The sequence below is a fragment of the Rattus rattus genome, chromosome 15 (genome assembly GCF_011064425.1).
Source record: "Rattus rattus isolate New Zealand chromosome 15, Rrattus_CSIRO_v1, whole genome shotgun sequence".
Classification (NCBI taxonomy): Eukaryota; Metazoa; Chordata; class Mammalia; order Rodentia; family Muridae; genus Rattus; species Rattus rattus.
In genome coordinates, this window is record NC_046168.1 from 65,523,394 (window position 1) to 65,548,601 (window position 25,208).

Sequence of the window (25,208 nt, forward strand, 5' to 3'; positions counted from 1 at the left end):
AACTCATCCAACAGGGCCCCTGGAGTACACAGCTGTCTTGCTTCTCCGTGGCTCTGTTCCATGGCTTTAAGGATCCAAGAAAGTATGGAGACAAAGATAGGTTTTTCTGGATGATGCCTGGGTGGTGTTTGATGATTACCTCCTCCAGGCCAAATAGAGAGGATAAGGGGAGGAAAATGTCAGGAGTCTAGAACAGATCTATAATCAGGAGGAAATTCCTTTCTCTATATATATGTCCTTCATCTGCCTGCCCCTCTACACATCAAAGCCAGCCGCACAAAAAACATTCTCCCTGGTTATAGAAAGGATCTTAGTAACTAGGCTCCTCTCCTCAGATGGAAACCAAGGCCTGAGGCGGCTGTGACCAGAACCTTGTCCTTGTTAGTATATGATATCATTTTCTCACTATTTTTCATACTTCATGTCTAGCCTCTAAACTACCTTCCCTAGAGAGGCCCAAACCTTGTCTTTCAGGACCTACCTTAGTACATAAACCAACACAAAGGGTTAAAAATAATGTGTGAGAGTGATTTCCCCCCAAGAATAGAGACAAACTGCTCTTTCTGGGTTGGCATCAATTATCCATCCCTACCTCTGGGTACACTGCTTGTATTTTAACTTTGTCGCCCTCTGGAACAAGGTGTGAGCCCAAGAGCAAAGCCAGTGGCCCCCTCCTACCTCCATAGCCTTCCTGACAGGCAAAGACAACCCAGCCGACAGCTGCTGCCCACAGGGTCCGGTGCAGGGCCTGGTAGATGGCAGCAGGCACAGAAGAGGTTGGAGAGGTATCGTCCACTACGTACGCCAGGGCAACAACTGCAAAGAGAGTCATCAGAGAGGAAGCCCAGCCCAGCACGGCCTGCATCTGAGGGGAACAAGAGGCAGGAATCACGGCGTCATTTTGTATATGCTCACTGGTGCCATTTTGGTCACTTCAGCTCTCTGTGTGTAAACCTCAGTCGCTATGGATTTGACTAAAATATCAGCTTAGTGGTAGGCAGGGCTTAGCCACCAGGGGGGTCAAGGGTGTGTTACTACGACGGGATGCGACGAGCTAGTTGTGATCGTTGCATATGCCTATAATCCCGTTGCACCAGAGACCGAGTCAGAACTATGAGTTCAAGGCCAGCTGGGCTACATAGAGAGACCCTACCTCAAAAACGGAAGTGTCGCTGTGCAAAATGACCTATTGAGTGGCCTATTGACTCTGCAGGTTCAACTGTCATTAGGTCATTGTGACGCTTGGATGCGTGAACGTGATGTGCTTAGATCCTATTCGCTCCCTACTAATGCACACATATCCCATCTCCCCTCCCTCTGGACGCCTTCCCATCCCCAACGGTCGCTCTGCTTCTCATATACACTTCCCTTTTTCATAAGCCTCAGTCTACTCAGAGGAAAGCAGGGAGGATTGAGGGTTGAGGGTTTAAGGGCTTGTGGTAAGAGAAGAGCCCAGTTCCCCGACTGTGGTCACATGCACAAATCCCTACACAGGACAGCAACACCCAGAATGACACGCAGACATACAGAAACATACAGGGGAACTGGACGTCTAAGGTCTATGGGTTGAGCGGCGATGTCAGATCCTGGGGATGATAACAGGTCACAGGTCCCTTGGCATGGTGCCTGGGGCAAAGTCTGGCTAAAGGACCTCTCACACTTTTTCTTTCAGTTTCTCACAAATATATAATCAGTTAAAAGGAAGCTTTCTTTCTCAACATTCCGTCCACTCCTAATGTCCCGCTCTGTCCTTTAATCATAGAGGATGCCTCAGGGGCATGGAGGAGTCACCTTGAGGAACACGAAGAGAGAGCAACTTCCAGCTCAAAAAACAAATGCGAGTTAAATCTCGGCTTGGGTTAAGTCTTGGATCTGACGCCGCATCCCTTGATCTCTTCAACCCAGACCTATCTTCCAAGGCTTTCTTGTTTCTCTGTACGCCGATGGTTAGGCTGTCTTGAAGGCTATGCTGATGTAAGAGGCTGCCTACTGTTTTGTCTCTGAGACCTGCTTGGAGCTCAACGATCTGCTCTAGTTTGGGCTGTGTGGAAGGAAAGTAAACTGACAAGGGGCTTGCCACTAAATCCGTCTAAACCATTTGCCCTCTGCTAATTCTTTGGTGTCAACAGGCCTACAATCTCCAGACACACTCCTGGGTCTATCCTGTCCCAGCTCCTGGCCTGCCTGTCTGCTCACAGGGCCCTTCCTGTCTGCTCACAGGGCCCTTCCTGTCTCACCTCTTCCAGCCACTGTATGCTCTGCCTCTTCCAGTAGGAACCAGAATCCTAATTTTTCCCAACTGAGTTGCTTTTCCAGCTCAGCCTGTCTGTGTCCCTAGCCCCATGTCCCCAACCCTGACACTGACGTGGCTGCCCAATGCGTCATCTTATCTCCCCTTGGTTAACACCCTCTTCTCCCTGGAGCCTCCTGTGACCTGGGCTGTGTTCAAGGATCTCTTTGATGGTGCTGTGTTATAACCTACAGCCAGATAATACATTTTCAGAACACTAAAATGCCAATGGGGGATGGATACACTCTTCCAAACAGCCACTTGTCCTGATGATTCTTTTTGTTTGCTTGCTTGTTTGTTAGGGTGATTAAAAAAAAAAAAAAAAAAAAAAAGATTCTCATTATGTCGCCCCAGGCTGGAGCCAGCAATCCTCCTGGTCCTCCTGAGTGCTGGGATTACAGACATGTACCATCACACCCAGAAAATCCTATTTCTTGATGTTACTGTGAGTGATACAAGATTTCCCAAGGAGGAGAGCCTCTACTCTGAACTGTCTATGACAAAGCTAAGGCCGATGAAGGTCAGACCAGCAGAGGCCTTGGAGGCAACAGCTGTGCCCAATGGTGCCATTGAACTCTTCATTTTTTGGCTCGGAAAGGAGAACAGGACTCAGGCTAGAAGTGTCCTCCTCAAGCTTTAGTATGGACACATAACATATGGCAGCACGGCAACAAATCCAGCAGCCTGACTCCACCTACTGTACTTGGCCTTGAAGAGCCAAGCCAATCCCAGTCAGCCACGTGCCCTTACAGGGGCAACAAGGGGACAGCGTACCTTAGTTCTGAGAACGTCTGTAGGGTGGTCTGAATGCATGAACATGCTCAGGAAGAGGCCCACAAGGAACGGGCCGCAGCGACAGTAGGGCTTGGTGTAATACTCTGAGAAATACAGTACAGTCTCATTTTCACTGAAAAACAAGTAGGGAGCGAGGCAAACACTCAGCTTTGACTGGATGAGGAAAAGGGAATGCCCTCTGAGCTAGCCCACAAGTCTAGAGTCAGATTTCCCAATAATGATCTGCACCCAGTGACTGCCTAAACCCTAGACTCTAGGCCCTTGGGTCACGGCTGGTTTGTTTAGATTCTAAATCCCCTTGGGCTCCATACCCATATCTCGAGGACACAGGATGACTTCATTTGTTTTAAATACTCATTCATGGTGGCTCACCCACTTCCTCTGGGAATGTAGAAAATTCTGTGAAAGAAGAGGAGTTCCAAACAAGCCAGAGACATTGGAAAGCCGGGGCATGGTGGTACGCTTTTAATCCCAGAAATTGGGAAGCACAGGCAGGTGGATCTTTGTGAATTCTGGGTCAGTCAACCTGGTCTACATAACTAGTCCTAGGACAGGCTGCGTAGAGAGGCCCTGTCTCAAAAAAAAAAAAAAAAAAAAAAAAGGAGGAGGAAGTTAATGCTGCTGTAATTCCCAACTATGTCCTCTGGCATCAGTAGCAATGTTGCTAGTGACCTGAGAACGTATTAGGGATCAAACTCATGCCTTCCCTAGGAACACTGAAGAGGAGGAGGTTGGCAGTGGACATGCATCTGCTGGATGGTGGATGCACTTGGAGGATGACACCCTCCAAGTGATCAGTGTCCCTCAAGTTTGAGAAGGACCACCTACAGTGAGAGTCTATCGCAAATGTCCAGGTGACGCCCAGGGTCACCAAATCAGAATCTGGACATGGGACCTAGGGCTGAGAATTGTCCATGCTCCCTGGCACTCCAGAGAGAGTAGCATGAGAATGTCTGCTGGGAAGTTTTTGCTGTTTCCGACAGAGGCTGGAAGACAGATTCAGCTGAGGCTCCATGAGACCCACACGGAGATGACCAAAGGGGGTGAAGTTGCTCGAAGATTAGTGAGTGGTTCTTCAGCTGTGACTAAGAGCTCTTGTTAAAGTCATTTCTTTGGGCCCCAGCACCAGAAAATCTAATTCAGTTGGTCCAAGTTAGGATGGGAAGCTTCTGCTGGACCTGAAAGCTACAGTAGAGGTACATGCCTCTAATGCCAGCATTTGGGAGACTGAGCCAAAAGGATTGTGAGTTCAAGGCCAGCATGCATTGCTCAGTGTATTTGAGGCCAACCTGAGTTACAGAAAGAACACTGTCTCATACACACACACACACACACACACACACACACACACACACACACACACACACACCATACATACACACGTACATACATATCAAAAAAAAAGTACCAACAAAAAAGTTCTCCCTGAGGGACTTTAATGAGCCTTAATGAGGCTCTAGAGTTAAGAAACACAAGGCTAGGGGTTGGGGATTTAGCTCAGTGGTAGAGCACTTGCCTAGCAAGCACAAGGCCCTGGGTTCGGTCCCCAGCTCTGAAAAAAAAAAAAAGAAACACAAGGCCAGGCGTAAGAAAGATGCCTCCTCTGTCATCAGGACACTATAAAAGCAGGCTACATGACATGGAAAAGGGCATTATGCTCTCTGAGGCAGGAGACTTGCAGTGAACTCACAGTACAAACAGAGCACTTATGTATCATTATGGGCCACAGTGTGTGTGTGTGTGTGTGTGTGTGTGTGTGTCTCTGTGTGTGTGTGTGTGTCTGTGTGTGTGTGTGTCTGTGTGTGTGTGTGTGTGTGTGTGTGTCTGTGTGTGTGTGTGTCTGTGTGTGTGTCTGTGTATGTGTGTCTGTGTGTGTGTCTCTGTGTGTGTGTGTGTGTGTGTGTGTGTGTAGACTCACATGCAGTCTTTCCATATAAATGCCAGATGACAGCAGCCTTAGATAGTTCCCCAGGTCCATCTTTTTAATTTTTTTTTTTTTTTTTTTTTTTTTTTTTTTTGGTGTGTGCCCATGTGTATTCACCACGATGCAGATATGGGGGTGAGTCAACAGCTTGCAGGAGAACCCATTCTCTCCTCCCATCACACTTAAGAAGTTAAACAGGATTAAACTTAGGTCCTCGGGTTTATAGCAAGCACCTTTACTCTCTGAGCCACGTTGTTATTGTTGTTGCTTGTTTATTGCTGTTTGTTTAGAGATGGCCTTTTATTGGCCTAGAAATCACCAAGTAGGTTAGGCTGGCTGGCCTGCAAGCCCCAGGATCTACTGTCTCCACATCACAGCACGGGATTACGAGCGTGCACTCTCCTGTTCCAGGTCCCTGTGCTTGCTTTTGCAAGCACTGGCTGAGCTATCTTCCCAGAGACCCCCAGGCTGGCTTCGTTAAGGGTCAGTGGAGGCTGCTTTGGAAAATATCACATTTCCACCAACATCTGAAAGAAGTGTGGGTGGCAACCCTGCCGGATCTTAGAGGCTAATGGGAGACCCTTCAATACCCGGAGAACAACAGCCGTACAGGCCTGGGAGAGCCCCATGTGGCTAGTCTGAAGTCAGTGAGTAAAAGGCTGGAGTCCGATGCCTTTTGGATGAGTCTGAGTGAATCAACTGGCTTACCTGGGTTTCACTTCTGCAGTTCTGACTTATGAATTGAGAAGAGTCTAGCTGCCGTTTAGCACAGTGAGTTATGTGGTAGAATCGTGAGTAGCTTATTGTGGAGGCGAAAGAGCTTAGAGACGTAGGTCTTCGGTTCAAATAACACCTATGCCACCCCCTTAGGTCCTGTGTGACCCTGAAGAAGTAACCCCAACTTCCTTATGGGTTCAGTTTCTCCTTCCTGCAAGGAATCTACACTAAAGGAGATCCCCACCTCAGCCACATGGGGGTGCTCCTGTCCTCTGAGAAACATTTTCTTGAGCGGATGCATTTACCCCTCCTCCCCAGCTGAATCCCCTGCAAATTGAAAGGAAAATTTGGAACTTCCATCCAGATCGAAGGTGTCTAACCCGGTTTTTCCATACGTTGATGGGCACAGGGCAAGCAACCCGAGGTCATTCTGCAGACCTCCCTAAGGTATCCTGCCCCTGGGGAGGGCAGTCAAGGGACAGAGGACCAAGCTGGAACCGTGTTACCTGGCTGCTGACGGAGATGACACCGGAAGTTTATAAGCCACGGTGAGCAGAGCAGTGGCAGTGGAAGACGCCAGGAACAGCAGGCCCCCGAGGAGGACGAGGGCACGTTTACTTCTGTAGAAGAGAGGGCAGAGAAGGAACGCCCTTCAGCACACAATTCTGGGAGCCCTGTGGCCTTGCTTTCAAGAGAGGAAGCAGGGACTTTAACCCAGCAGGAAAAACTGGGTGGGCTTGGAATTCCTGGACTGCCTGATCTTGACCACTGAGCAGCAGTGAGACCGTGCACAGGACCTTGAAGTTGGGGTCCTCTTCTAGACAGGGATAGTAATAGCGTCCTTATCTGCTCACCTCCCCAGCCCCCCAGACGTCCCCATTCTTGGGACATCGCCTTTCCTCTACAGAATACTATAAGGACATCAGTGGTGGTTGACTAAGGAGAGAAATGATTTGTTCAAGGGAAGATGGGACACAGATTTGACTCAGCCACCCACTCCAGGGAAGGGGAGGGAAAATAGAGCAGGGAGGAGAACCCAGCTCTCCTTGCTAGCATAAGCCAAGCCTGAGAGAAATGTCTAACTATGGGAGGTTCACATGGTAGTGGGGAAGAGAAACAGGAAGGGAGAGCCATTACAAGACCAGCTGCTGAGGTGGCCAGCACCCAATTCTTCCAGAATGTTCTATAGTTTTATGTAATCTGCCTCAGACCTCTCTGAGGGGTGTAGGAGAAAAGTATTTCCCCAGTATCTTCTGCTCCGTCGGTGTCTACACACATCAACTCCTGAACTCTTGGGTTGCGCGTGAAGAAATCCCAGCTCTCATACTTCGGGATTCTGTGGCAAGGAAATGGTCTGAAGACATGGCCTCTGAGTTAAGCACTCTGATCTGGCTACTCAGAGCAGAACCAGGCAGGATTGGGGCTGTGAGGATCTGCCGAGGCTCAGAAATGGGGAACACTCTTGTGTTTGGGGGTTTTGTTTGTTTTGGAAGTCGTCTCCCATTGCGACACAAGGGCTGTAAGACATTTATGCCCTTTGGCCCACTAATTTCCCTCAGGATATGCGTTCTGAAGAAACCCTGGAGTTGGAGACAAACGGTTGTCATGAAAGTACTCATGGGAAGTTACTTATGAAAGCATAAAACTGGAAACAATCTAAGTTTCCATGCAAGAAATACTTGAGTTCATTCAAGAAATCGAATGTTAAGCAGACACTACGGTTTTGTTTACAGTTAGTAAAATAATACAGTAAAATGTGGGTTCAAAAAACGAGCTCTGGGCTGGAGAGATGGCTCAGTGGTTAAGAGCAGACTGTTCCTCCAGAGGTCCTGAGTTCAAATCCCAGCAACCACATGGTGGCTCACAACCATCTTTAATGAGATCTGATGCCCTCTTCTGGTGTGTCTGAAAACAGCTACAAGTGTACTTATATAATAAATAAATCTTAAAAAAAAAAAAAGAAAAAGATCTTTAAAAGATGCGGAGAGGCTTTCGTCTTAAAACACTGGGTGGGAAAAAAAATCAGAAAGACAGCTTCCCGGGTCTTAACAAGGGGCCTAGTTTGCCATGAGTGATAGACTAGAGTAAATATTTTCCTTTCTCTTAATTCTAGTGTTTCCCGAATGGAGCACATATTTTAACAAGAAAGAATAATAAATTTCTTTTTTTTTAAGTAATGACAAGCTATAAATCTCCCCGTGAGTTATCGAGACTGTAAAGGGTTTCTAAAGCTAACAAAATTAAGGCGATAAATACAAGCTGCCGGGCAGCAGGTTGGTTGATACGTCGCTAAGGGCACTGTAAATTACACCCTGCTTTCCAGAGAGCGATCTCCCAGTATGTAACAAGCTCTAAGGAATCGCTGCCACCCTTTGACCTGGTAATTCCAACACAGAAATAGGTCCCCGTGGAAATGGCTACAAGGAAAAGCGGAGTGTTCAAAGGCAGTCATCAGAGTGCCATTTATAATCGTGAGAAATTGGGCACCATCTAGATACCCAACCATGAAAATGGGATATAAATCCTGAAGCTGACGGATGTGTGTGCGCTGTGTCGATGCGCGGACGTGTTTATGTGGACGGCTGGGGCGGAAAGTGCTGAGCACCAGCATTACACACCCCGGTGATAAATCTGGGGAAACGTACTGATTTATGTGCGGCCGGGAGAGGACTCGGAAGGAGGCAGTAGAGAGGGGAGTGGCGGCTCCATTTCTAGAAAGTTAATTTCCTAACTTCTAAAAAGCTGCTTTCTACAAAGCTGGAATGTAGGTGGGAGCTCCAGGCCAAAGGACCCATTGGGTGGGGGCGGAGGGGGGCGAGGAGGGAAGGGCAGGGGCGGGGGGGGGAGGAGAAGTCTGAGACCTACTTTCCATGGACTAAGAAGATCAGCGGTGTCATGAGGTGGAACTGGAAGTCGCTGGCAAGGTACCAAGTCCAGCCATTGCACTGGGGAAAAAGAGAAGTGACTGGTACTCCTCCCGATCAGGTACAGGGCTGTTTAGGGTCTGCTAAGTGAGCAAGTTGAGCAGGTGGGTGGGGCGGCTTCCATTGCAAGAGGAAACTGGAACAAGATTTTCTTCATTCCTCAAATCAGTCTTTGAACCAAGTGGACAGGTCCCGGGGAGATTCAGACCTATTTCTCTCTTGTTTGGAAAAAAAACCAATTTAGCTTGTCTCCTAGGACAGCCATGGGAACTGACTGGGGTCACGATTCAGGAATGTAGGAGGTGGCTGTCCTTAGGTTTGTCTGGAATTCCAAGAGGGGAATTCCAAGAGGGTTCTTTCCCTTGCCTGGTTCCCACTCCCAACTTGGGAGGGGGAGGGTGGGGATGCGTTCTTTGAAAGTAAGTGCTTGGCTCTCACTCAGGGTTCCCACCAGAACCAATGTGGATGCCTGGCTGAAGCCATGGGGGTGGGGTGAGAGTGGGGCTACCCACTCTCCGTTCTTGTGGGAAATGGGGCCAGCCAGCCATTGTTGACATGTTTTATCCCATATAAGGCGATACCAAGGGGCAAATTTCCTGTCACTCAGGTCCCGGGGCCCAAGGGAGCCCAAACTTCCTCAACAGAGAGGGAAATTTTGGCCACAGTTAAACAGACACTTTTGCCATGGAGAAAGTATGAATGGTGAGGGTTGAGGGCCATGACACCTCTGCTTCCAAAAGTCTAAGGTGGGCTCCCACTCAAAGGGGCAACTGGCTCCTGGTTTTGTCTGATTTCTATAATGCCCCAACCTAGTCTGCATCCAGGAAAGTGACCCAACCTGTCTCCTGGGACCCTGACACAGACATGCCCTCATCTGCAAATGGTGTCCCCGAAAGCTGCCAGGTTTGGCCAGCTCATGAGCGGCTCCCAGCAAGAATTAGGGACCTGCCTGCCGCACATTTCAACCCGTAGAGGGAATTAAGGACATGATGGAAATATGGCTACCTCATTTCCCGTCGCTCTAAGTTCATTATTATCCTAGTTAGGTTTTCATTTTATGTGATACAAGCCAGCCTTTTGAATTTAAGCCGAGAAAATGCCTCTGTCATATTGGCCTGTAGACATTGTCAAGAAAAGTCTGTGGGGACATTTTCTTGGTTAATGACTGAGGCGGGAGGGCCCAGCCCCACTGTGGGTGGTGAGGTCCCCAGGCATGTGGCCAAGCAAGCTATGGTAGCAATGAAGCCTCCATGGTCTCCACTTGGGTTCCTGCCTTGAGATCCTGCCCCGACTTCTCTCAGTGGTGACCTGCGACCCAGGATGTCTAAGACAAATCAACTCTTTCCTTCTCAGAGTGTCTCTGGTTTGTGGTGTTTTAGCACATTAATAGATTGTGTAGACATAGATCTTATAGCTCTGAACAGCTCCATGCAGTCTGGCTTGAACCTTCGTGGTATGGTGTGCCTTCTGGACTGGTTCAGGAACAGTAGTGGAACAGGGAAACTGCCCTGATACCCAGACAGTGCACCCCTTATTAGCACCACTACGACCCTTTCTTGCTTTATATCAGGGACCCCCTACATTAGCTGATATCATGCCTCCAAAACTCAAGGAGATGTGACTTAGGTTGACCCTTCGGAAACTGCCCAGACCATGTGACTGAGACACGTTGCATCTACCCATAGGCCCTTGCGAAAGAGCGCTTGGGAACTCACGGCTTTCTGCACAGACAGGAAGTTATTCAGCAGCAGCAGATTCGTCCACCAAACCTCCCGGCAGTTATCCCAGTGGAACTGGGCCACTTCCCAGACAGGTCCCCAGGGAACAAAAGAGAAGAAACCAACCAGCAAGCACACAGAGTACAAGTGAAGAAGCTGCAACCTGGGAGAGAAACACAAGAGAGAAGGCAACATCATGGAGGCCATGGACTCGCCTCGGTGGACACACAGAAGGTGGGAGGGATGCTCTAAGCAACCTGGGACGTTGCTGGGCTGCCCGTCGAGGGTCATAGTCTCGCTGAGCTACCCAGCATGTGCTGTGACAGAGACAGAGGCACTGATGTTGGCTGAGAAAACTCTGTTACCACTGAAACAAAAGCTTTTCGGGAATTTGAGACAATCCAGTCAACTAGTTCTTGCCGATCTCAAATCATAGCACAAAGAAATCGGGTGATTCGATCTCAGTCACTCGTCCATAAAATGGGTACCAGTTCATGTTCTTCCCATGTGCCTCATGAGACGGAAGCTTCTTTCTTCCCTCCTTTACTTCTCTCCCATTCCTCCTTCTCTGCCGCACACTCTCCCTCCTTCTATGCAAGATTTGACAGAGCTATACATTGAGGATTAATATACAGGGTCCAGGACTGGTGCATGGCCCAGTTGGCAGAGTTCTTTGCTAGCATGCACAAAGCCCTGGGGGTTTGATCTCTAGCACGGTATCAAGTGGACATGTTGGTACATGCCTATAATCCCACAACTCAGGAGGTAGTAGCAGAAGGATCAGAAGTTCAAGACCATCCTCGACTACCCTGTGAGACAGAGGCCAGTCTGGACTACATGAGACCCTGTTGTAAGTAAACAAATAAATGTAAAAAAACAAAAACAAAATGGTCTAGGTCAATGGGATGCAACAGAATGTGTAACAGAATATACCAGTCATTTCCCAGTTGCTGCACTTTGAAAAGTAAAGTTAACTACAATGAGCTAAATTTAGTATCACTTCTTTAGCCCGATAGACACAGAGATTGTTAGCAGGCTGTCTTCCTTTCTGACTACCTCTTCAGAGATCAGCATACACTCCATGCAAGGAGCATCCCTCAGCTGACTGGCGACTGGTGCCTGCGCCGTGGACTGCAGGTACCTGTGCACTTGTGTGACTGAGCACAGGGTTGTAGGGGAATCATCTCTGACCACTCCTCCACAGGAGTCATTAAAACTAACCCAGAGCTTAATGATGTGGTTGGTCTAGGTGACCTACTTGCTCTGAGAAGCCCCTATCTCCGTCTTCTGGGGCTAGAATTACAGATGGGCTGCCATACCCACCAGGCGTTTCACTTGGACACCTGGGCATTCAGTCACTGACCACACCCACAGCCTCAGGAGCCCTCTTTTAAAAGATGTTCTGAGCTACACACGGTGCGTCTCAGTGGTAGAAGGGGTGCTAAGTATGAAGAAGACACTGGGTAAGATCCCCACCACAGGAACGAACAAGTAAATAAATAAAATACATTTAGAAAGTTAGGGTGCTTTTTATTCAGGAAGGGCAGAGACAATGATCCGACAGCACTTCCAAACACGTGGCTAAGAGCCCGGGGATAGGTAGAGCATGACAGAAAGAAGCTGGCAGGACTCAAAGCAGCTCCACTTAAAGGTGCCCATTCCCGGCCCAGCATGGCGGAAGGCTAATACCAAGTCCTCTGTCCTGCCATGGCTGCATCCTTCACACAAGAGTACCCAGTAAGCATTCAAGGGATAAGAATGGAATTACTGAGCCATGTCACTGAGGAGAGGCAGGTAACTTGGTGCCAGTCTCCCTAAGGCTCCAATAGACCTGCCCATCCAAGTTCACAAAATATAGACATATTACCTTCTCATCTAAGAAAGCAAAAATCTTGAAAACACCCTCCAATCTATTAGTGGGGCCAATCTAAATACACAATGCTCTCTATATACAGTGCCCCCCATAGGCCAACTTTAACACTAGAGGTGTGGGTCCTGCTAATAGAGAATATGCTGGTGCCATGACATTAAATCAGAAAGTCACATGCAGAATAGGGTGTTGCCTATGTCAACTAAGCCACCTCCCCTGCTCCCCAGCAGTGAACTTTTAAGTGTGGCTCCTACATGGAGAGACCATGCAGTGCTGGGACCCTAGAGCATCCCCCTAGTTTCCCGTCCGCCGATATCCAGTCTAGTTTACACCTAGAAAGTGAGTGAGTGAATTTTCCTCTTCTTCCTCCCCCTTTTCCTCTTCCTCTTCTCCTCCTCTTTCCCACTCCTCTTCCCCTTCCTCTTCCTTCTCTCCCTTCCTCTTCTTTCTCCCCGTTCTCCTCTTCCCCCTCCTCCTTCTCTTTCTCTCCCTTCTCCTCTTCCTCCTCTTTCTTTCCAGACAGGGTCTCACTATGTAGCCTTGGCTGTCGTAGAACTCGCTCTGTAGACCAGACTGACCTCAAACTCAGAGACAGCCTCTATCCCCGAGCACAGTGATCAAGGGCATGCAACTCCAGGCGTGTAGTTTCTTATAAAGTAGCAGCTTCCAGCCCACGTCCTGACTGCCCACTCCTGCTCCATCCCAGTGCACTTGCTGCCTGGCAGTAATGTTTGCACATCTGACACCATGCCTCCCCTGCCGGGACTTTCTAAAGGTTTCTGTCATTGAATAACCTCAAGATTGCTTGGCTGCCCCTGGAGTCTAGTCCTCTACTTTTGTCCTCATCTGACCTCATCTCCACTGCTCTCCCTACTCCTCCCCCTGACCCCCACATCCCACCTGCCACCAAAGAGCCTTGGGGCACTTCAGCTTCCACAGGCACTCCAACCACACTCTATCTAGGGACTTTTGCACTTCTGTTACCCCAGAGTACATTGCTCTTTGCTGTGTGTGTGTGTGTGTGTGTGTGTGTGTGTCTGTGTCTGTGTCTGTGGTGTGTGTGTGTCTGTCTATGTGTGTGTGTCTGTGGTGTGTGTGTCTATGTGTGTGTGTCTATGTGTGTCTGTGTGTGTGTGTCTATGTGTGTGTGTCTGTGTCTGTGTCTGTGGGGGGTGTGTGTATCTGTGTTTGTTGTGTCTGTGGTGTGTGTGTGTGTGTGTGTTTGTGTGTGTGTGTGTGTGTGTGTAGTGTGTGTGTGTCTGTGTGTGTGTGTGTCTGTGTGTGTGTCTGTGGTGTGTGTGTGTCTGTCTGTGTGTGTGTGTGTCTATGTGTGTGTCTGTGGTGTGTGTGTCTGTGTGTGTCTGTGTCTGTGGTGTGTATGTGTGTGTGTCTGTGTGTCTATGTGTATGTGTCTGTGGTGTGTGTGTGTGTGTGTGTGTGTGTTATAATATCACTTCTTTCAAAGCCCTAGACAAAGGTCACATTCCCTGGTTCCCCTTCAGGACAGTGAACACCCCCACTTCTGTCTCTACATTCTCATGTTATGGCTCTCAGGTCACTGGTCTATCCTGTGTTTATCTGCACACCGCACATTAGTGCTGTTTATTATTATACAGCTGTACTCACTAGGGTGTAACCTCCCTCTGTAAGGATTTTTATCCGGTTAATACAACGCCTACTTAGAACTACGCCTGATACATTGTGGCCTATGAAGAGTCAATAGTGAAGCCATCTTAGCCCCTCTCCTTTTGTTGTTTTGTTTTGTTTTGTTTTAATTTAATTTAATTTATGTAATCCAGGCTGACCTCAAAATCACGAGGTAGTCAAGGCTAGCCTTGAACTCCTGATCCCCCAACTTTCCACCTCCCAAGTGCTGAGGTTGCGCATGTGTCCTACTAAGCCTATCGCTTTTCCTCTTGAGGGAATGAATCCTTACTGATCAGGAGCAATGAGTTCTTGCATGAGAACATCCCAGTGGTCGTGGGCATGACAGTTCTGTCCCTGGGGATCTTGGAAAGGACAAGGCCAGAATGTGGTTGGCACCACCCACCTCCAATTTTCAATAGTTTTGGCTCACGGTGGACTGGTTCTCTCCCCCCCCCTCACTCAAATCCCCACCTTTCCAGAGTTCTCTGTTTCAACAACACCACTGTCTCTGGCCTGTTTCTTAGGTTGGGAAATCCAGCTCCTTTCAGTCCCCTGCCCTGGTCCCACTGCCAATGGCCAGCATGGGTTCCACACTTCATCTTTCCTGCACACAGCGTCAGCCACCCGCCCCCACCCCATCACTCCCACCCTTGTACCCCTCTCCCCCACTCACACACCTTGGAGCCCTCTGCCTGAAAAAAAGCCTTTCTCCCATTTCCTATGCCAAAACAGGCTTTTCAGGTTAACCTACCACACTTCCCCTTCCCTCAGCCCCCAACTAATTTGCTTTGAACCTCTGGCCTGCGTGAAGATCCCTTCCATTCCAATAAACCTCGGGCAAGACAGGCTGCTTAACCAGAGCCTCATGCCCCAAAGGTGAGGAAATCCTGCCCCCCCCCCCCCACCCCCCCCCCTCGCTGCACTGATGAAGCTCAGAAGAAACCACAAAACCACATTGAAATGAAGCGGTGCTGGTCCTCTCCGAGCTCCTCCTCCTCGTCCCTACCTCACAGACAGAAAAGCAGAAAAGGCTTAAGCAAGAATAGGGACGAAGCTTGTATTTGCTGAGTGTACAGCCAATAAGCACCTTTCTAAGCTCTTCATGGGCATGTTCGCTCGCACGCACGCACGTACGCACAGCACATACGCATGCACGTACGCATGCACGCACGCACGCACATAAGTACGCATTCATTTTGTTTTGCTTTGTTTTGTTTTTGAGACAGGGTCTCAAGTAGCCCAGTCTGACCTCAAGCTCTCTAGGTAGTGAAGATGACCTTGAACTGTCCAGTCCCCCGAGGGCCAGGACGATAAGGTCTAAACTGCCGCACCAGATTTCCGTGGTGTTTGAGACAGAACCCAGGCCTTCAGACATTTCGGGCAAGTTCTTTACCAACTGGGCTACATCCCTGGCCCTTCATTTTATTTTATAGATAAGGAAACCTAAATACAGAAAGGCTGAGACAACCACGGAGCTGGTGCATGGTTAAACCGGGACACAAGGCCAGCAGTGGAATTACGGTGTTGGTTCCTACCCACTCCATTTTCCCAGTCCTGAGGATCATTTTAACCATTTCGTGACAATGCGATGTTTAAATACCAACTTGCCACAAATTAGAACCACTTGAGTAAGGGAGCCTCCACTCAGGCACTGTCCTGACAGCCTTAGTGGTGTGGATAGCGCCACCCCAAATGCCAGTGGCTTCTTTGTGTAGCAGTCCTGACGCAAAGGGCGCGCAGTCCTTGGTCGTTTGCCTACTTGGCCTTCCCTTCTGCTGCTGGGTTGACTCACCCTGTCACTGATGCTGATGCTTCCTTCGCTGAGAGCAGAGCCAACATTTTTAGGTTTCTGTCACGGACTAAGAACCAGCGGCTCTCAGATTCTCTACGCCATTTGGCACTGCTGAGACACAGCCTCTCGAACTGACACCTACCTGGTTCTCATCCTCTCGTCCTCTCAGGAATGGGACAACTGCTGTTACTATTTCAGTGAAAGCCAATTTAGTAAATTGTTTGGATAGGCAACGTGATATATGTTCATTCATTTATACATGGATATATATACAAAAATATATATATATACATATGCACATGTATGTATATGCATGTATACATGTGTGTATATATACATGTACATGTGTATATGTGTATGTGTGTATATTTATATTATACCAATATATATTTTATTGGTTCTGTTTCTCTAGGGAACCCTGACTATACAGACTGGTATAACAAAATGGATTTAGAATAGGAATACTGGGAGCTGGGTTCTGGCTCAGTACAGCCATGCCTGAGAAAGTGTGGAAATGGAAGGACTGGAGAGCAGAAACTGAAGTGTCTTTTGCCTTTAATTCCAGCTATCTCATTACATCACTGCCATCCCAGCCATCTCATTACATCACTGCCATCCCAGCTATCTCATTACATCACTGCCATCCCAGCCATCTCATTACATCACTGCCATCCCAGCTATCTCATTACATCACTGCCACCCCAGCTATCTCATTACATCACTGCCATCACTACTCTATAATCTAAACCAATATCAGAAGTCTTCTGCTTCGGGCTGGAGAGATGGCTCAGCCGTTAAAGGCTAGGCTCACAACCAAAAATATAAGAAGTCTTCTGCTTCAACCAACAGCACATTGCTTAATAAAGAAGCATGGCCCTGACCTGTCTCACCCAGCACTGTTCTTTGCTGTGTGCTATTTTCATCACTACACTGGTACTCCGACTTCCAGGATCACTTGCAGCTATGTCAATTCCCCTGCAGAGTATCGGTCCCATAGTAACGAATAGGACATCTATGAAACACTACTTCTGGCCTGCTGAGAATGAGTTTGCTGGTAAAAAAAAAAAAAATGATAAGTTAAACTGTTTTAATCCAGCCAATTCCAAATTTACTTAAGGAAAGAAAACTGTTTCCTTCAGTTTATTTCTTAAGGGAAAAAAAAACTCCTTTCAAACACAGTTAAACATTAAGAAATACTCACTTCATACCAATACATAAATAAACCTACCTTGTAAAGCGTTTCAGAAAGTATCTGAGAATGACTCTAGGGGTTATTCCTGTGCTGGTGTTCCGGTGCATCTTTAGAAATGACCGTGCACTTAACCAACCACTGAGAAAGAGAGAAGAGTAGCCATAGGAGTTAGCCATAATGTAGCTCATTGGTGAGTGGCTGCAGCCGTCTCCGTCAGGACAGACTAAGTGACGCTTCAGACAAGGCACCCCAAGTCTCGAAGCAGCAGACTCTGGACATGGGGCTCTTATTTTATTTCATGTTGGTTCTGTTTTTCTTCCATAACATATTCATAGCCTGTTGGCCAAGAGTCAGTGTCTTCCTCACTATGGGCTAATGGGACAACAAGTGCTCACGAATGACCACAGTGGTGAACAAGACAGCTTTGGAGGGTCTCAACCCAGCAACTCAGTGTTCTAGCCTAAAATGACAGCCTAAAATGAAAGCTGTTGGATAAGGGTTGGAGGGCTTCAACGTAGGCATAGTGGCATAGTGGCTCACGAGGTATAACCTGTTGATCGACAATAGCAGCGTGATCCATCCAAAGCAGCGATTCGACCCATTTAGGAGGGTGGAATGGTCCTCTCACAGTGGTTGCTTATCAGATATTTACGTTACTATCCATAACAGTAGCAAAATTACAGTCACGAAGGAGTAACAAAATAACTTTATAATTAGGCGTCACCACCACATGAGGAACTGTATGTATTAAAGGGTCACAGCATTAGGGAGGTTGAGAGCCACTGACTTGGAGGATGGAGGGTCACGAATATTTAGCTAACAATACCACTACTTGCGCTGTGTTTCTCTCTCTCTCTCTCTCTCTCTCTCTCTCTCTCTCTCTCTCTCTCTCATTATATGACATGACTCATGCATGTTAATATGCAAGTACATCTGCCCACGCCACTCATGAGAAGGCAGGAGAAGGCCACCAATGCCTTCCTCTATCACTACCCTCCTTATTGCCTTGAGGAGAGTCCCTCATTAAACTAGCAGTTCACTATTTGGGGTAGACTGGCTGGTTCATAAGCGTCCTTCTCTGCCCCACAATGGTAAAGTTATAGGCACATGCAGCTGTGCCTGGATTTATGCACCTATGCTAGGGGTTGGAACTCAACTCCTCATGCTTGCACAGCAAACACTTTTCCACACAGAGCCGTCTCCACAGCCCTATTGGTGTACTAAAGTAACATCGTGAAAGACTCCCACATTGTAGTACCACACCATTTTCAAAATGCTTCCCCTAACGAGATTGCTCCCGATTCCCCAAGCATCCCCAACTACTTCTCAATAAACATTTGTTGAGTAAATGAGAAGGATGTTTGATTCCTGCCAGGAGGAAAAGGAGACATTATTATTCCTGCTTTTCCACACAGGGATAGTGAGACTCAGATTACTAAAGGCTGCCCAAGAGCACAGAATTCCAAACGGTGGGGGCACACGCACACCTTCCCAGCACTCGGGAGGCAGAGGCAGGCAGATCTCTGTGGGTTAGAGGCCAGCCTGGTCTACAGAGCTATTTCTAGGACAACCAAGGCTATATAAACAGACCCCATCTTGGAGGGTGAAGGGAGTACAAAAGTCCAGTTTTGTTTCTTTGATTGTGAGACATGGTCTCACGTAGATTCCTCAAACCCCTGATGTAGCTGAAGATGACCTTGAACTCTTGATCCTCCTGCCTCTGCCTCTCAAGGGCTGGGCTTACAGGAAGATACAGAATTCCTATCTGACATGTTCTCATGGCTCGGTGGTGAGCAGGTCTGTGAATCCCTTGACCTTTTGGCGTTTAGCTCCTGATCCTCATGGGAGCTCCTCTGAATGGTAAACGTTTCCTGATGCACAGAAAGGATGTCTGTGTTGGGCCCTACTTGGAAGGGATCCTGGTGGGTTGGGGAATGCCTTAGATTTCCTTTGAAAAGCATCGAGTTGGGGTCTTCATAATAGGAACCAAATGCATAAAGACATCTAAATGAGAGCACAGAGAGCAGGAAGTGGGGCAGCCAGCTCTGATTCTGGCCTCCTCTTCGCTGCGGGAAAGGATGAATCTGGGTCACCCTTTCTTCTCCGAGTGGCTGGCACCACTGCCGGGCCTTCGCTAAGCAGAGCCTGGGTCTTGCGGGGGCACTGAGAAGAGAGCAAACGGGCTGTGAGACCAGAGTCCTGAATGGACTGAGGAAGGGGAAACCACGCCATGTGTTTAGTATGAAGTCAGCCCAGGAGGTAGGAAAGGTAACTGGGGCCCTGCTTTTTCTGTGTATCAGCGATCAGGTGGTTAAGACATGAGTTCTGTGAAACAAACTACAGGCTGAGCACCCCTCATCCAGAATGGGTGCGCCCCAGCATGCTTTAGCATCTGGGAACGCTTGCATACATCCGACGAGGTGTTTGGAGTTAGACTCAAGACTAAGAACGAGTTCATGTGCGTCATACACTGCTGTGTACATAGCCTGAAGATATTGTTGATGGTATTTTTTTGGCACACCTGTGTTTTTTCTGGGACCTCTTACCTATAAAATGTCCCACTTTGGTATTTTGTTAGCACTTAAAAAGCTGTAGATTTTGAAGTAGTTTTGGGTTTCAGATTTCCAGGGATATTCAACTTGTGTTCACAAGCGCTGATTCTGACCTTAATAGTGCACAGGTGGGTAAATTATTATTTTTGTCTCTGGATCTTGAATTTATTATCTGCAAAAATGAGGCCGATGCTGTATTATTCAAAAATGCAGGAGATGAGAGATGGAGAGAGAACTCAGCTGCTCTTCCAGAGGACCCAGCTCCAATTCTCAGCACCCACATGGCAACGTACTATCTGTAACTCCAGTTCCAGGGGATCCGATGTCCTCTTCCGGCCTTTCCAGGTACAAGGTACACACACGGTACATAAATATACACGCGGGCAAAGCACTCATAAACATAAAAACATTAAATAATTTTAGTATAGGGCCGAAGAGACGGCTCAGTGGCTAAGAGCACTAGACGCTCACCCAGAAAACCTGGGTTCAATTCCCAGTACCCACAGGCCAGCTCACCACTGTCTGTAACTCTAGTTCCAGGAAACCTGACACCCTCTTCCTCTGGCTTCCCTGGGCACCAGGCATAGAATGAATGAATGAATGAATGAATGAATGAATGAATGAAGTATGTGGTATATGGATATGTTGTGTGTAGTGTATGCTCTGTGTGTGTGTATGTGTGTGTGTGTGGTATGTGTTTATATGTATGGTATTTGGTATATGTGTGTGTTTTATATATATATGCATGTATATGTGTGTGTGGTATGTGTGGTGTATATATATGCATGCATATGTGTGTGTGGTATGTGTGTTATATATATGTGCATGTGTTGCAGGCACTCACATACAGGTCAGTGTATTCAGCCCCTATCTGGCTTCCAATACAGGTAAAGGAGATTCTAACTCAGATCATTACAGTTGTAGAGCAAGCAATGTTATGTGATTCTTCTCCCAGTCACACACACACACACACACACACACACACACACGTGTACACATACCACAGACACAAGTGTCATGTACAACGTAAATTTGAAGTGAAAGAACATGGGAATCATCTAAAGTAATAAAATGAATAAAAACTAGAGGGTGGAAAGGCAACCACAGGCTGATGGTGAGAAATGGAAACAAGGGGACAAAGCAGACAGAAATGGCTTCCTCCAGCGCTGGCCCAGTGTCAGGCTCTGTACACTGCCTCTGCCTTCCTCAGCTCCTGCCGTCTGGGCTTGTCCTGTACCTCTCAGACTGGAGGGGTCACAGGATCACCTGGAGGGCTAGTGACAGTGCAGGCTGCTGGTCTTACCCCAGAAAGGCTGGCTTAGTGCATCCCCGGAGGGGCCTGCGAGCTGGAATCACCAAGGACCTTCCAGTAGCAAGTGCCTCCACACCGACCAGCACAGATGGGGTCTCGCTCTGCTTGCGGTGTCCCTGGACCGTTATTTACAGCCCTGACCTGTGCCACCCTGTGGATCCTACATTACTGGGGGGAGGGGGTGTGTGCCACTTATTGAACTCTTAACAGTTCAAGAATGTAGGAAGTTAAAGAGATTAGGAAATGTTAGGTCGACAGTTGAGAGAGTATAACTCTGTGAACCTCACGCTGGTTTGGTTTTCTTCTTCGCATTTTGCTGGAGTGAGCATTGGAAATTTTTTTTTTTTTTTTTTTTTTTTTTTTTTTTTTTTGGTTCTTTTTTTCGGAGCTGGGGACCGAACCCAGGGCCTTGCGCTTCCTAGGCAAGTGCTCTACCACTGAGCTAAATCCCCAACCCCAGCATTGGAAATTTTAATATGAATCTACACCACTTCCTAGAGCTTGAGAATCACTGAAATGAATAATTTTAATAAGTAAAAGCAACTTGTGTGGGCTGTGGAGATGGCTCAGCGGAGTAAGGAGCTTGCTGCCAAGCCTAATGACCTGAGTTCAATCCCTGGACCCCACATGGTGAAAAGAAACCTAACTCCTCCAAGCTGCCCTCTGATAGACACACAAACACCACACACATACCCCAGCATAATGCACACACACAAATAAATACATACACAGTATATACATACACCATACATACATACATACATACGTACAGTGTAATGAAAATGCTTTTAAAAAACAAGCTTTCTATTTTCTTTCTTTTGGGGTGGTGTTGTGAGGTACTTTATTTTCAGGAACAGCCCTATCCATAAGGAAGAACTATTTTTTTTTCTTTTTTCTTTTCTGGAAACCCCCTATCCCATCACCCCCCCTGCTTCTCTGAGGGTGCTCCCCATCCACAAAACCACTCCCTCCCACCTCCCCACCCTGGCATTCCCCTACACTGGGGATTAAAGCCTTCACAGGACCAAGGGCCTCTCCTCCCATTGGTGTCCAACAAGGCCATCCTCTGCTACATATGCGGCTGGAGCCATGGGTCCCTCCATGTGTACTCTTTGGTTGGTGGTTTAGTCCCTGGGAGCTCTGGGGGGGGGGTCTGGTTGGTTGATACTGTTGTTCTTCCTATGGGGTTTCAAACCCCTTCAACTCCTTCAGCCCGTTCTCTACCTCCTCTATTGGGGACCCCATTCTCAGAAATCAACCTTCCTAAAAGGCCCATTTCTCAGCCTCATCCTAACTCATCTACAAGACTGAAGACACTGCACAGGGTACCCGTGACGACAGCACTCTCTAGATCAGTGGTTCTCACCCTTCCTCATGCTGCGACCCTTTAATACAGTTCCTGGTGTTGTGGTGATCCCCCCACCCCAACCACGAAATCATCTTGCTGCTACTTTGCAACTATAATTTTGCCACTTTTATGAATCCTAATGTAAATACATATCTGATATGCAGGACATCTGTTACACAACCCCCCGCCCCAAAGGGGTTGTGACCTACCAGTTAAGATCTGAAAATAACAGTAGTCAATCGCCTTTTCTTAGGAAGCTAGGACTGACAGCCCTCCCCTCTACCCACACATCTTTTAACAAGGTAACAGCAGAGACAACATTTCAACCTCCTCACCTGATCAGGAAAAATGTATCCACCCCGAGGTAGAACGGACCACTCCGAGAGTAGAGGTACAGCGGGTTCTTGGGCACTCTGGCTTTCCATTCAAGCACATTATCTGTAACAGATATGTGGGAAAGCAATGTGTTTTAGTTTAGCTGAAGGGAACCACCAGACTTCGCTTTGAGAAAAAGCAAGAAGCACACGTTCAACGTCTGTTTGCACGGGGACAGCTGTAAGGCCAACGTCAGGGGTTGACTTACAGCGGGAATGAGGGTGGTGCCCGAGCCCCCGTCACTCAGGCTTCTTTGTGCTCTTATGATGCCCACAGCCCTCTGGGGCTCTCACGGGGTTGGGCTAGGTGCTCATGACCTCAGTGGCTCCTTGTAACCGCCCTCAGTGCCTGGCATCTAGCTCTGGTCCACCGACTTCGTCCTCCACTGAGTGGCAGACACTGAATCATGGATGAGAGATCTTGGGGAGCAGCAAAGAGCAATGAATGGTCCAGAAATGGTGATTTACTGTGGATGCCCAGCATTTGGTTATACTTGCCTACTTTTCGGGGTAGGGGGTGAGTGACTTTCTGTCTTCCCTAGTTGGTGGAAGGAGCACACAATGGGCAGACATCACTGGGTACCTGACTTTTACCTAGGAGAGCAGTAGTGAAAAGAGCCCCTGATTGCATGCCTGGGAACCTTGGCGTATGAGGTCACATGCCATGGCAAACCTTAGCATGTCCCTAGGACAGAAGGAAGGCTGGCTGTTCATGAGACCGCTGTCAGGTTTCCACCCCATGGCCCACCACCAGCCCACCTAGAAGGAGCTCTCTCCTTCCCACGGATGCTGGAGAGGAAGTCCATCAGCTACCCTTACCCAAAGAGAGCCAAGCGGTCATCTGACTGGTGTGCCCCGAGATAATCCAGAGGAGACTCAGGACCCGGATGCCGTTCAGTGTCCGGCAGGTGCCTCCTGGCAGCTCTGGGTTGCAGATGGCTGGCATGTTCTTCTGCCAAGAAAAGCACTGTAGGACTCCATCCAAGGCTCCTAGAAACCCTGAACAAGAGTGGAGCGATGACCAGCCAGACCCATCCATTCCTAAAGTGAATCAGAACGTATGCAGAGACCTTGCACTCTTGCTCCAAACCTGGACTGCTCTTCTCGGGCTTCCATAGTCCACTCTAGGTCTATCCTAGGCTCTTTGAACCTGGTCTTTGAACCTTGACTCCCCCTACCAGTGTTGACCTGACATTGATGCACTACAGTGCCTTGTATTACCTAAGTTCAGGCACCAGGGAGGCCATATCTGTTTCACAGAGGTCAAGAAAAAACAAACGATCTGTGAGACCAGTGGATCCGGACAACTGGCATTTCACTTGAAAACAGCATCCCAGTGCTGTCCCGAGGACTCACATTTTGGTCTAGTATCTCCAGCCCGCTTCCTCACACCTTTACACCCTTGTATCACCTCTTACAATAGCAAGACAGGTTAACTCCACAGGAAGTTACACTGAATCATATAAGAGTTATTGAGAGTCTAAAGAATCAAGGATCCAAACGCCTAGCTGGACTCCAGCCTTCCAAAAGATACATTGGTCTTTGATTTACAGCCGAATGTCAAAGTGAGGAGGGAGGGAAAAATCAATGAATACATCTTGATTTGTACTTCCTAACATCCAAGGACATACTTTGTCTCCGATACTATTGAATACAAAAATAAAAAAGAACACTGCTATGGCAACGAAACACAGACCAGCCATTCTGAGACCATGGGTAAACAGTAACAGCCAATAAAATGCACCCAGGTCAGAAGAAATCTCAGTTTGATGGAGAGCCTGAAGGGCCACACTGATGCCTGACACCTTAGACACGTATCTGCTTTAAGTGTGAGACGGGCACCAAGCATCGGCCTCTGTGGTGCAGCCTGGCGTGGCCGAAAGCAATGGAGATGGGAAGCCTGTCACAACCTTACAGTCTGACAGAAGCCTCTTTGTCAGATCAGGGACCCCAGCAAACGATCTTGGCGCAGCCCTACTTCTTCTCCTGTCCCACTTGAACGTAGAGACTGAGGGAAAGGGTACGGAGAAGAGACACATGTGACTGCATCGAATCCCGTCAGCTCATCCCGTGGTGTCTCTTGTTTTACATATGTGGGAGTTGAGGTTCATAAAAATCAAACAATCCAAGGTCCTAGCCAGCAGTCAAGACAGATGTGACTCCTGTCTCTACCGTGATGAACTTGAACCGGTCTCTAGGGCAGCCAGGTGCAGAGACAGAGCCATAAACACATCTCAAGTGGTCACTGGAGGCTGCTGGAACCTGGGCAAGCCCACCATTGCTGTACTCGGAATGTGATGGGGACACTGAAGGGCAGCAGGGGCTGACCCGGACCCCGGGCAGGGGATCCTGTTCTACACAGGAGCTGGTCCCCAGAACTCTAAGTCTGCCGAGCATCCCCTCAGAGTATCTGTGTCTTTTATTGCGTTTTTGATGGTGGGGTTTTAAGTTGCTGCCAACGCTGATTCTGTGTAAAATTCAAAGAAGGGCGGAGAAAAACCATCGCTATGCTTTCCGCGTGGGACCTGCTCCTTGGAGCTACTTAATTACATATTCATATTTACCCTGCCAACTCCCTCGGATATTTAATTTTTTTTAAATCCCCCTTTTGAGTAAGAAAAGACAAATTTAAAGACCTGAGGGAAATTTATTACTCCAGGTGGGTGAAGGCATTTGCATAAAGAGGCAGTTTTTGAATGTGGTGAGATGATAAGTAGATAGTGAGTAGCTAGGTAGATAATAGATACCGGTAA

General features: G+C 48.0%; 1 protein-coding gene across 1 annotated transcript in view; it reads right to left on the bottom strand.

Annotated features, from left to right (window-relative positions):
* LOC116884601 (O-acyltransferase like protein) overlaps positions 1-25,208 on the bottom strand; it is a 52,302-nt gene that overhangs the window by 2,505 nt on the left and 24,589 nt on the right. The window contains exons 6-13 of the mRNA XM_032885741.1: positions 23,275-23,454; positions 22,417-22,519; positions 16,906-17,007; positions 10,366-10,531; positions 8,592-8,671; positions 6,233-6,346; positions 3,065-3,197; positions 679-865 (exon numbers count right to left, since the gene is read on the bottom strand). Coding sequence (XP_032741632.1) covers positions 679-865; positions 3,065-3,197; positions 6,233-6,346; positions 8,592-8,671; positions 10,366-10,531; positions 16,906-17,007; positions 22,417-22,519; positions 23,275-23,454 — 1,065 coding nt within the window. The remainder of the gene's footprint in view (positions 1-678; positions 866-3,064; positions 3,198-6,232; positions 6,347-8,591; positions 8,672-10,365; positions 10,532-16,905; positions 17,008-22,416; positions 22,520-23,274; positions 23,455-25,208) is intronic.